This window comes from Sinocyclocheilus anshuiensis, unplaced genomic scaffold (assembly GCF_001515605.1).
Source record: "Sinocyclocheilus anshuiensis isolate Anshui unplaced genomic scaffold, SAMN03320099.WGS_v1.1 scaffold2210, whole genome shotgun sequence".
NCBI classification, from domain to species: Eukaryota; Metazoa; Chordata; class Actinopteri; order Cypriniformes; family Cyprinidae; genus Sinocyclocheilus; species Sinocyclocheilus anshuiensis.
Genome location: NW_015558698.1, coordinates 81,613 through 94,463, shown reverse-complemented (window position 1 = coordinate 94,463; position 12,851 = coordinate 81,613). Strand labels below are relative to the sequence as shown.

General features: G+C 39.8%; 1 protein-coding gene across 1 annotated transcript in view; it reads right to left on the bottom strand.

The window, feature by feature from the left end:
- The window catches only part of LOC107681433 (reelin-like), a 112,127-nt gene that overhangs the window by 19,749 nt on the left and 79,527 nt on the right, over nt 1-12,851 (bottom strand). The window contains 12 exon segments of the mRNA XM_016477736.1: nt 709-884; nt 2,876-3,118; nt 3,219-3,325; nt 5,447-5,625; nt 7,414-7,419; nt 7,638-7,656; nt 7,705-7,714; nt 8,374-8,513; nt 9,075-9,289; nt 9,424-9,578; nt 11,745-11,995; nt 12,612-12,805. Of these exon segments, the coding sequence (XP_016333222.1) occupies nt 709-884; nt 2,876-3,118; nt 3,219-3,325; nt 5,447-5,625; nt 7,414-7,419; nt 7,638-7,656; nt 7,705-7,714; nt 8,374-8,513; nt 9,075-9,289; nt 9,424-9,578; nt 11,745-11,995; nt 12,612-12,805 (1,695 nt within the window).

Below are 12,851 nucleotides of genomic sequence, written 5' to 3'. Positions count from 1 at the left end.
TGGATAGTATGAACATTGGGACGCAGGGCAAGAAACCGTTTTTATGAATGAATCAGTGAATCATTGAATCAACCGATTTGTTCAAAAACGCAAAATTCATTCAGTAAGGAAACACCGCTGCAGAGTGTGTGTTGCTGCAGAGACGCACAACATGGCTTTGTTTGCAACCATTTTCGTTACCGAAATAGAGCAAAAAAGGCAATATTGTCTCTACAATTTAAGCCACTTAATATTTGTTGCCTTGACACGAAGAAAAGTCTGCCACTAACCATGCATGCCGAACAAACCGTTCATATAATCGCTCTAAACCCGTGTGTGTCCACGGAAGACTGCATATAATTCTATGATTAAATATCTATATTTGTTGCTTCACAGTGACAGTGTTCAGTAACAAATAACCTAATTTGACAAATGGCGAGATCGGTATTATAGCGATAAGTTATAGCCTACACTCAGTTACAGATACCTGAAGCAGCTGCTGTAACCTTTTATCAATGGTTGGCCAGTTGGTCAGAAGTTCGAGCCTCAAGCACTTCTTGACGGGAGTGAACGAGAGAATGGAATGTAGAGAACATCTGCGGTTCTAATAGAAATGATTTTAATGCGCATGAAAATTTAGTGATGATGCGTATAGTGCTTGGTAATAAAACATTCGGGGCTTCAGCCCCCTTAGCGCTGCCCCTGATCTCAAACATCTTGTGCTCAAACCTTGAACTGTAAGATGTATCCAGGCTGAACAATGAGTTCTCGGGTCGCCAGGATATTGTGCGACCCGTCTTGGTTCTTGTTGGGCCAATATAAGTGGAACGACGGGTTTCCACAGAAGCCGGCCGTACGGACAGCATTGGGATAGAAGCTCCAACTCTCTTCATGAGAGACGCCCTCTGGAGGAAGGAGAACATTAGTGCAGCTCTATAATATGGACAGTAGCTCATAGGGATGTAACGATATCAAAATCTCACGATACAACATTATTGTGATATGAAGTCCACGATACGATATTTTTTGCGATATTTAAAAAAGAAAAAAAAAGACAAATGAAGAATTGGGAAAAAATGAAAATTTTGTACATTTTAAAATTAAATTATTCTGCCTAATGCACTTTGAGAATTCAAAATTAAAAGCTCCAACCCATGTTCTTAAAACTTAAGTCAGAAAAAAGTCAGTGAATTGACTTGTAGCTGAACTTTAAAGAGGACTCAACCCTCTATTTATTTGTGATCTATTGTCTCAGTCTAAATTACATTCACACTGGTGTTTTAGGAAGCCAAACAAATTAGAACATATTATAATAATAACAACAACAATGACAGCAGAAGCCATAAAACAATTGCACTGTAAAATAAATGAAGAGCGGGCAAAAGCACGCACATCGATCTCAACTGGGTGCTCGACTGAGAAACAAGTGGAAAAATGTTTAAAATTAAAAAATTATTTTAAGTTATCAAAACATTTATTTAAAAAAAAAACTGTCGCATAGCGTATGTGACGTTTCGAGCACGCAGGCTCTTCATCAGACAAATGAACAACACTGATATCCCAATCTTTATAGGCCTACCTCCAGGTGATCAAAGGTCACATGACCGTACAATATTATCGTGATAATAATAATACCAAAACAATAACATATCAACCAAGGAGAAAAACATAGAAACAAAAATAAGAAATAAAAATAAATCAAAACATATAAAGCTATGCAAAATACACGAATATAACTCTTCAGTACATAGGCATTGAGGTAGTGAAGTGTCCGCGTCGCGGAGGTGATATCAACAAATTGCTTTTACAGCGCGAAGCCTTCCGGATTTATACACTAGACACATTGTCCCCTAGAGGATTAAATGAGGACTTTGATATTCGTCCATTTCTTTAAACACAAGATATCTATCTACATATAATAAACACTTTGTGGTTGTTGATTTGTATTTATATACCCAGGCAGGCATCAATTAATGTTATTAAATAATATATTGAGAATTATATTCGTGTATTTTGCATAGCTTTATATGTTTTGATTTATTTTTATTTCTTATTTTTGTTTCTATGTTTTTCTCCTTGGTTGATATGTTATTGTTTTGGTATTATTATTATCACGATAATATTGTACGGTCATGTGACCTTTGATCACCTGGAGGTAGGCCTATAAAGATTGGGATATCAGTGTTGTTCATTTGTCTGATGAAGAGCCTGCGTGCTCGAAACGTCACATACGCTATGCGACATTTGAAATAGATATTTTGAATTTGGACTGCATTTAAACCGCTAGCTGTCAGCAATTAATGCTGCACTTTTAAGCTTTTATTTTGAAGGAAAACTCCAGCTTCAGTCAAAACAGGCTTACAAAAACAAAAACGCGTCTCAATACAAATCTAGTGAAATGGCGTAATCACCTGGCGTGAAAATAAAGCAGAACTGGTGGCTTATGTGTTCCTAAACTCACAGCACATGCAATAAACGAGTTGACTGCATTCATTCAGTGTGAACGGAGCCGTTCTGAGACGTGGAAAACACCGGATCACGAGCTGATAGTCTGAACGAAGTGTGCGCTTCGCTTTGAAACACGCAGCAAAAACAGATTTGATGAAGCGATTAAGCCATACTGTGCTTTCGGTTTTAGTGCTTATGACAGATAGTGTGCCAAAGCATAATGGCCCAAAACAAATATATTTTAAAAACTTTTATTTTGCCTGGAAGACCTATCGTTTCATATCGTCATGTGACCATGATAATATTGAGACAGTTCTGCTATCGTGATATTGATAATATAGTTACATCCCTACTAGCTCAAGAATTTTTTTTCATGATTCCAGGATCATATTTCACTGCTCCAGACTTCAGGATATCTCAATGCCACTGTGAGTAACCCGTGACTCACCGTCATCAAAGGCGTCCAGGAGGGTGCTGGGGTTGATGTCAGAGCCTCCCACGAGGATGTTGTCTAAAGCCCACTGAGCGCGCTCCGCACTCGACCGGACCAGGCCCGACAGCAGCGAGAACGGCTGCCACCATCGCAGACGAGTGGCGTTGGTCAGCGCTGTCTCCGGCAGCACGATGTAATCTCTCCTCACAGACACGTACTTCAGATAGTCCATCTCATGGAGCAGCGTCCAAGACACACCTTACAGAGAGAACAACTCAATCAATGTATATGACTTGTGTCTTCATAAAAGGAAAGATGAGAATGATTTTGCATTTGTGTTATTATTAAAGAAGCATACCTCCATCAATAGAATAATCCAATAACACACCCTCTTTCCGACAGGTTGGACGATGGCACAGAGTAACGTTCTCCTCGCTGCCGATTTTAGCCCAGTACTCCACAAACCTGAAGGGCAGCACAGGCAAATGTTATTAATATGAGGGTACACACAGATTTGGGCAGCAGAGAAAAACATAAGCTAGGCTATATATATATAACGAATAAATAGGCCTATACGAGAAATATATTTTAACTTAAATAATAAATTAACAAAACAAAAGCAAAAACTGTGCAACAAGTAGTCTAGTGTGTTTCGGTTTATTTTTGTGGTGCGCGAAAGACGGCAGAAAGCAGCATCCAATTTTTCTTTATTTTACAAAAGCACAAAGATTTGTTTTTATTGTGAATGTACACAAATAAAAGCAAACCTTTTACAGTTTCGATTATCTGTATGACTAGGAGTAGGCCTAGTTGTTTCCATTGTTAGAAGGAAAACAATGCACGCACTCGCGCACACAGTTAAGCATCGCTAACTTGACAATGCAGCCTTTTCATTATTATAATAAAATACAGTCAGTCAAACATATGGAAAAATAGTGTGTTTCGGTTTATTTTTGTGGTGCGCGAAAGACGGCAGAAAGCAGCATCCAATTTTTCTTTATTTTACAAAAGCACAAAGATTTGTTTTTATTGTGAATGTACACAAATAAAAGCAAACCTTTTACAGTTTCGATTATCTGTATGACTAGGAGTAGGCCTAGTTGTTTCCATTGTTAGAAGGAAAACAATGCACGCACTCGCGCACACAGTTAAGCATCGCTAACTTGACAATGCAGCCTTTTCATTATTATAATAAAATACAGTCCATTAAACATATGGAAAAAACACACTGCTCTGTTTACATATGTAGTAAAATCTGTGCCGTTAAGCGTTATCACCATACCGCCGTGATGTTGTGTCAAACACATTTTGTTTTATGTGGATATTGGAACGCAAGTGAAGTACACAACCAGGTTTACATAATAGCCTAAATAATATTTTGGCATTCAAATTCATCACAAATACAGAAACATTTGTATTTGTGTCGAATGAAAGACCCAACGTTGGTTTCCGTTTTGTTTTAGCCTAAATTAATTAGTTTTGGCTGGTCCTTCTTATGTTTTTAATTCTTGTTATTTTCCGAATACTGTTAAATTGAAAGGATTTGTCGTGGAGTTTGTAAACATTTCGTGTCGGCATTAGGCCTATTTCTGAATGAAAAAATAAAATGAGACTTAGGCCTGTTTTTTTTTCTCACACGCAATTTTATTGTATACGTGTAAGTGTATTTTTTAACCATGCAGCAAACATTTGAAAATATTTTGATAAATTACTGAAAAAAATAAATAAATAAATAAATGACTTTTTAAACCATTTATCTGATTGTATTAATCGGTCAAAATTCTTACTGTCAGTTAACGGTTAACCAGTTAAAACGAGCATCCCTAAATTAGAATGATAAAGGCTTAGAATATGTACCCTCATGCATAGGAAGAAGCAAAACAATGCAATATCCTGTTTCTTCTGTTTAAATCATTACCTAATACAGCATTTAATAAAGAATGTGTCAAAAGAACATGTTCCTGCCTAACCAAAAACAAACCTTGAAATGTGTTCTGGGAACATTGATTTTATTGTTAGCTCGGCAGTTGGGATTAAACAGTTGAGGTGCTCAGCTACATTAAGGGTTAGGGTTCTCTCTGAGGCCTGCAGAATAAAGGTATGGTCACACTGCACTTTTTGTTCCATTGGCTTCCATTCATACGCATACGAATGCGTCAGACCGGAAACACAAACTCGTGCGAAAAGTTTTGCATTTTGCTGCATTCCAAAGTTCAAAAGCTTGGTGAACTCTGACCTGCGAATTCGCATCACGTGATACCATGTGACTAACAGCAGATCAATGCGTCACAGCGTGACCTCGTAACTGAATTAAAAGAACATAAATCTAAAACTGCAGTGCTGTAGGAAAGTGGAGTAGATTGTATATTTTTACATTTTAGTTGTATTATAATTTATGTTGAATTTAAGTTTTTAAAAAGACGCTGCACAGCGTGACGTCATATCATGTCCGTTGCAGCATGCTCAAAGTCTAGCGTGACCACGGCTTAAAGGCCTTTGATGTCTGTGAAACCGTGAAGGGTTTGACATACAGTATATGGTATGTGTGTTGCAGAACTTAGAAAGGAAAATGCTCTGTGCAGTTACTTCGCCCCACGCAGGTCCAGATCACTAGTGACCGCCTGTCTGGCCTCTGCACCATTGAAGTACAGTGCTGTTCCCTCCACCAGCACCCTGCAGTCAGTACAGGGGTATCCGCCTTCCAGCACCTGCCACTGCGGCCCGCGGGCCCCGTCCCAGTCAAAGCGCTCCTTCAGCGACGCCTGCTGGGGACACAAGGAAAGCCTGATGTTTGCGGAGCTCGCGTTCACATGTCTGTAGTGTTGTCGAAAGTACCGACCGCGATACCATTCGGTACTGAAGTTTTAAAAACGTCCATTTCCCGCTAAGATTTGAGAGCCGATTCTTAAACAGCGCTGAATGGTCATTGTGTTCACGCGCTCAACAGATACATCTGTGATTGGCTACAATGAGTATGTTTACATGGAAAACAATAATCCGATTTAAACACGATTAAGACAATACTCTGATTAAGAATCTATCATGTAATCAAGAGATTTTTGATTACCTTAATCCAGCTAAAATCATACACGAGGAAAACACAAATCGAATTAAAACGTGGATCATTCCTATTTTAGTCACATTATCGAAGTGCAGTATAGACCATAGACTGTATAAAAACATGGACGTAGTGTCCGTGACGTCACCCGTAGTTTTCTGAAGAGCGTTTTTGAAGATCAAAGTGGGCGGAGCCGGCTGTCGCCATCTTGGCGTCACTCCCGGATAATCGAAAATGGGCAAAGAGGCGGGAGCAGGTTGCTGAAACCACGCCCACCTAGCTCGACGGTGGTGACAGCAGCGGCAATCCGCCTGTCACTCAAGTGGCCACGCCCTTAATTATGCAGAACTTTAAGGCTTAATATAATTTAAACGGATGAGTTATAAAAAAATTCACCCCCCTCACAGTTGTCATGAAGGGCAAAATTAGCTATATAGACCAAAACCACTTTTTGTACCAGGCTGTAAATATATTTTTTTCTGCTGTAAAGTTGGGCATTTTAACATGGGGAGTCTATGGGACTGACTCCCTTTTGAAGCCAGCCTCTAGCGGCCAGTTGATGAATTACAGTTTTAGTCACTTCCGTGTTGGTTTCACGAGAGAGACCAGGAGGCTGTCGCTTGGTAAAGACATGTACACACCTTAAATCACACTATTACCGTCGTGTAGGACTTTTCACTGCTGTGGTAAAATGTTTGACGGCAAACAAAAGAGCATGGCATTAACAATGCTGTCGTCTGTTTGAACGTATAGCATGACAAATAATTAACTGCACTTATTTATTTGTTGCATTTATTTGCACTTATTTACTTATTGCACCTAACCCTAACCCTAAAATTAAAAGTGCAAAACCCAAAACTGCATATGGCATCATAACGAAGACAAACTATATGTTTATACGTGAAATTCTGGAGGGGGCGTCAGATGGGGTTGCATGGGGATGTAACGACGAGTGCCATTAATCGATGTACTATAACATGTAAAACAGGAAGATGAAAGGAATATTCTAAAAGCAACTCATGTAAATACATTAATCATAATATTGTCTTATTTAGAATATGGTAAATGATTAGATTACTGATGTCCATGTAAACATAGTCAATGACCATCGCTTCACGCTCTTCACTGAGCGGAGCGCTCACACAGAAACACACAGGAGTGTTTGAAAAAGGGTTGCCACCCGTCCCTTAAAATACAGAATCATCCCATATTTAGAGGTAAAATGGTGCGTCCCGTATCAAATCTATACGGGCCACGATTTGTCTCATATTTTACAAAGGCCAACACATATTTGAATAAACAAATAAGTATTTTGCACTGTTTATAATACTAATAACAATTATAATTAAATCAGTTTCATAAGAAGTATTAGAGAACCTCACTTGCGTGTGATTTTGGCGTCTTTTTTTCCACAGCGATGAAGTCTCCAGAACGCAGCATGCGCTAAACCTGCGCGGTTTAAAAGATCTAGAGCTCACATCTGCCCTTTGAACACAAGACTCTCCAGATGTAGAGCTGAACGGGAAAGTTATCAATGGGTCTGTCCTTTAACTAATGATGAACGCGCAGTTTGCAGAGAAGCATTTCAGTTGCTCACGGTGGACTGTCTGACTTAGGGATAGAATGAAACTCTGTCATCGTTTACACACCCACAAGTTGTTCCAACCTGTAATAATTTCTTTCTTCTGTTGAACATTAAAAGAAGATACTTTGAAGAACGTGGGTAACCAAACAGTTTCTGGTCCCCAATGATTCTGATAGTATTTTTCTCTACTATGGAAGTTACGGACCTGCAGCTGTTTAGTTGAGACGCATTCTTCAAAGTATTTTCTTTTGTGTTCAACAGAAGAAAGAACTTTATGCAGGTTTAGAACAACCTGGGTAAATTATGACAGAATTTTCATTTTTGGATGAACCATACCTTTAAAGTGACAGACACATTGTTGCTTCTAAAGGTATAGGCCTATTGTTTTATTCAAATTTGGATAGTCTGTTAATATAATATTCCATACATTATCAGAGCTTGGTAGACATAATTATTATATTTTTAGACATTATTAGACAGATGAATCAATAGATTATAATTAATGTTAGACCATATTTATTCATTTATCACTGATATTAGTCATAAATATATACATAATAAATATTCATATATGTCATATACAATTTGGCATTTTAAAAAGATAAAAAAATTCAAAATTATTTACATAAAAATGGGACAAATAATTACATAATGTAATCCTAATAGGGATGCACCGATACCACTTTTTCCAGTACTCGCCCGATACCGATACTTTTATTCTGAACAAATTCAGCTTGATAATGTTAGATAACTTTGATAGAAAGGTATGTAATAGATTACAATCAACCAAAAAATTAGACAGCTGTTAGTATGACAGTATTTACCCAACCATCAATACTTAGTCGGGCAACCCTGAGCCTCAGTGAAAGCCTGTCGGGTCACAGCGACAGTGCTGGTCCAGACAGTCTCCGTGACCTCCGCAGTGGTTTTCACAAGCAGGTCCGATGTAGAAGTTCTCCACCGCCCACTGCGTATCTGAATGCCTCTGATAGAAGCGGAAGCGCACCGCTCTGTGGAGGACACCAGAACATCCATCACTCACCTGAAGATTATAGAGAACTCTCTTCCCTACATGTGTGCCTGCAAAAATCACTTTTCAAAGTAAATAAAATGGAGAGTAAATGCACTTTACTTTGTGTCTGAAATGTGACCCTGGAGCACAAAACCAGTCATAAGGGTCAAGTTTTGGAAATTTAGATGTATGCATCATCAAAGCTAAGAGATACAACTATTTCAAAATCTAGATATTCTCTTGTAAATTAAAAAGTAATGCGTTACTTTACTAGTTACTTGAAAAACGTAATCTGATTACGTAACTCGCGTTACTTGTAATGCGTTACCCCCAACACTGATTATGACTGCTTTTGTGCTCCAGGGTCACAAATGTGGTTGAGTTTGTTGATTTAACTAGTACAAGGACAACTGATGACTTGACTTCTACTGCATGAAACTGTCGATGGTAAACCGAATCATGGTGTGTTTTTGCTGTTTGCGAACCTATGCTGACATGATGAATATGAGATAAAACTGGTTTATTCTACATGTACAAAGCAGTGTCTGCGAACTCTCACGTGTCTGCGAGACCGTCTGGTAGAGGATAAACCGCTCGCTTCCAGCCGTCGGCCGGGAAGAACACAGACGGCTGCGACACCAGTCCGGCACAGCGAGGATCTGCAGGTAAACACTGAGGAACCAGGTACTTCCAGGTCACACCGAAGTTCACGGAGTACTGAACATGAATCTGTCTCTCTGCAGGCTTCTCCGGCACACTGCAGCCAACTGCAATCTGACAAACAACACACATACTTATCCATCTGCATGCACAAATAATCACAGTTATGACTACAACCCGTCATAGAAACCGATGCCTAAACAAATGACTGATGGCTGGAGAGCATGCATGCATCAGTGAGAGTTTACCTTGAACTGCATGACCCAGCCTTTGGCAGGAATTATGTCATGTGTAACAGCATAAACTTCCTGTCCATCCGTGTTGCCACACACCATGACACCGTCTGGAGAGCTGCAGAAACGCTTCACGGAGCAATCTTCAGAAAACAGCCAGTGATCGCTCACTGAAATGAAAGAAATTCAGAAGAATATAGAAAAGAAGTGAGAGTAAGGATGAGTTACGGTTACAGTGATCCTCTGCCTTTGACTGACGGAGGTTTGCACTGCACATGTAAAACTAATTCAGAAAGACAAACATCCACATAGATATTTAATACAACGCAATAGTTTGATGGCTTGATCCAAAAAATCAAAATAAAAAAAAAAATCAAACATGCACTGTAAAATTAGATGAAATGAGAAATGTTGAAGGTATCTGAATAAATTTTAATTTGACTGTATGTGGCTAAACTGTGACTATTTCCATTGCTTTGGCACTAAATTTATTCAGCGAATGAATCTCTCAAATTACATTGAAATATAATCTAAATTAAAAAAATTAAATAGTATCAAAAACATTATATGTAGCTGAAAACCAACAGTGTTAGTATTTCAGTTTCATTGCCATCTGTATACAGTGCCCTCCACTAATATTGGCACGCTTGGTAAATATGAGCAAAGGTGGCTGTGAAAATAAATCTGGCCTATCATTGAAGTAAAAAAATTTAAAGTGGGGGGAAAATCTCGTTGTGAAATAAATGCTTTCTCTAGTTCATGTTGGCCACAATTATTGGCACCCAATTATTGCAACGTCCTTTTCCCAAGGTAACAGCTCTGAGTTTTCTCTTATAATGCCTGAAGAGTTTGGAGAACACCTGACAAGAGATCAGAGAGCATTCCTTCATCCAGATCCTCCAGATTCACAGCTTCTTCTCTTCAGTTCACTCCACTCATTCTCTACAGGGTTCAGGTCAGGGAACTGAGACAGCCATGGCAAAGCTTCGTTTTGTGCTCAGTGACACATTTTTGTGTTGATTTTGATGTTATTAAAGTAAAACAATGGAACATGGGGGGAAATCTCATTGTGAAATAAATGTTATTCTCTAGTTCACGTTGGCCACAATTATTGGCACTCAATTATTGCAATGTCCTTTTCCCAAGAGTTTTCTTCTATACTGACGGAGGAGTTTGGAGAACAGACCATTCCTTCATCCAGAATCTCTCCAGATCCTTCAGATTCACAGCTCCATGTTGGTGCTTCTCCTCTTCTGTTCACACCACTAATTTTCTACAGGGTTCAGGCCAGGGAACTGGACGGCCAAAGCTTGGTTTTGTTCTCAATGACACATTTTTTGTTTTGATTTTGATGTTTGTTTTGGATCATTGTCCTGTTGGAAGATCCAACCTCAGCTTCTAGCATGGACAGCCAGTTTTTGATTTTTTATCTGTTGGTATTTGGTAGAATCCATGATGCCATGCATCTGAACAAGACGTCCAGGACCTCCGGCAGAAAAACAGGCCCACAACATTAAAGATCCAGCAGTGTATTTAACCGTGGGCATGGGCTACTTTTTATCCCTGTTTGTACGAAACACATCTGGTGGGTTTGCTGCCAAAAAGCTCTTTTTTAGTTTCATCTGACCAGAGAAGCCCATCCCGTTTGGAGTTCCAGTCGTGTCTGACAACTGAATATAGACACACGTCCTCTTCCAGTCAGATTCGTAACATCTTTAGTTGATTGGAACCTCTTAATTATTGCCCTGATGGTGGAAATGATTTTCAATGCTTTAGCTCTTTTCTTACAGCCACTTTCTATTTTGTGAAGCTCAACAATCTTGTTCTGCACATCAGAACTATATTCTTTGGTTTTACTCATAAAACTTCTTTGTGTTCCTCATTATTATAATCCTGTGGAACAGGACGTTATGGCTGGACAATTTCATGCTCCTAGTCACCCTGGTGTGCTCAAGAATGTAAATATGAATGGGAATATACTTCAGAGATATTTTACTCATTGGAATTTCTAGGGGTGTCAACAATTGTGGATAACATGCACTGGAGAAAAACGTTTATTTCATCACGAGATTTTCCCCCCACTTTCAATTGTTTTACTTCAATGATAGGTTAGAATTTTGTGAATTTTTTGAATGAAAGATCAAAAGGATATTTCCTTCGCCTTCGCTCATATTTACTAAGGGTGCCAATATTAGTGGAGGGAACTGTAAAAAGGGAAACTTTTAATGATCCCTCATAAGGTGTGTGTTTATAAATCTCTCGTACTGATGGTCTCCGCGTGGAAGGAGACTGAGCTGCTGTAGTGTGTGTGTGTATCTGTAGACGTGATCTCGTACCGATGGTCTCCTCATGGATGACGGATGAGCCGCTGTGTCGTGTGTGTGTGCTGTCAGCCGGCGCTCTCTCATGGCTGGGCAGCGCCGCTCCTCCAAACGTGTCTGAGATCTGAGCGTGAGCATCTGAGCCGGAGATCAGCACATTATCCAGAGCCCAGTCGCTCCGATCGGCCCCGTCATGCTGCGGCTGCCACCAGCGGATCCGGACACCCACGGCTCGCGCAGCAGCGGGCAGCAGAACATTCACAAACCTACAGGAGAAAACGTTCATAGTTATAGTGTGAATGCACTGAACACTTCAACCAGAGGACCTTTAATTCATTACATTAAAAAAGTTTCCAACTTGACTGTTCTAACACGGAAAACACTAGAACAGTTCTGCCCTTCCCTCCTGCTACTCTGTGCTCAGAATAAAACAGCAGCATGCTGATTACTGTGCATTATACACTATTTTGAAACACAGTGTGAGAAACAGTGTAAGGAACAGTGCATGTAAGGATAAATATTTCAAGCAGTCCTACGCTGCACTGTTGTCTCATGACATTATTATGTTGCATGTTTAATTGAGTGAGAGGATTCCCCAGCATATGCTGGTTAGGTATGTTTTGAAGCATGGCAGCTTGTTTGAGATGGTTTAAGCTGGTCATGTGCTGGTCCTAAGCAACTTGCTCCTGCTCAAAACATACCTAACCAGCATATGCTGTTTTTTTCAACAGGGTCCAGTTACTCGGCATCTGCAGAGAGATGCGCTGTACGCATGCAGAGCTGGATAAAGTGCATGGAGCACAAGGTCGATCTGGGAATTGTAAGAATGGTTATTGGAGTGGTTCAAATCAAGAAGATCACAGTGCTAGCAGAGAGACTCACTCAGGCTTGCTGTACTGGTCGTAGAAGATCTCGGTCAGCAGATTCCAGCTGATCCCCGCGTTCACACTGAACTCCAGCAGAACGCCCTGATTACGGTTGCTGGGTGCGATCATACAGCCGTACATGAAGTAGAACTGGATGAATTCAGCACTGGTCAGATTCAAATCCACCGTCACCAGCTGACGAGAGCAGCTCTGGCCATTAGACAAACAACAGCAATGACACGTGATACTCTGATTC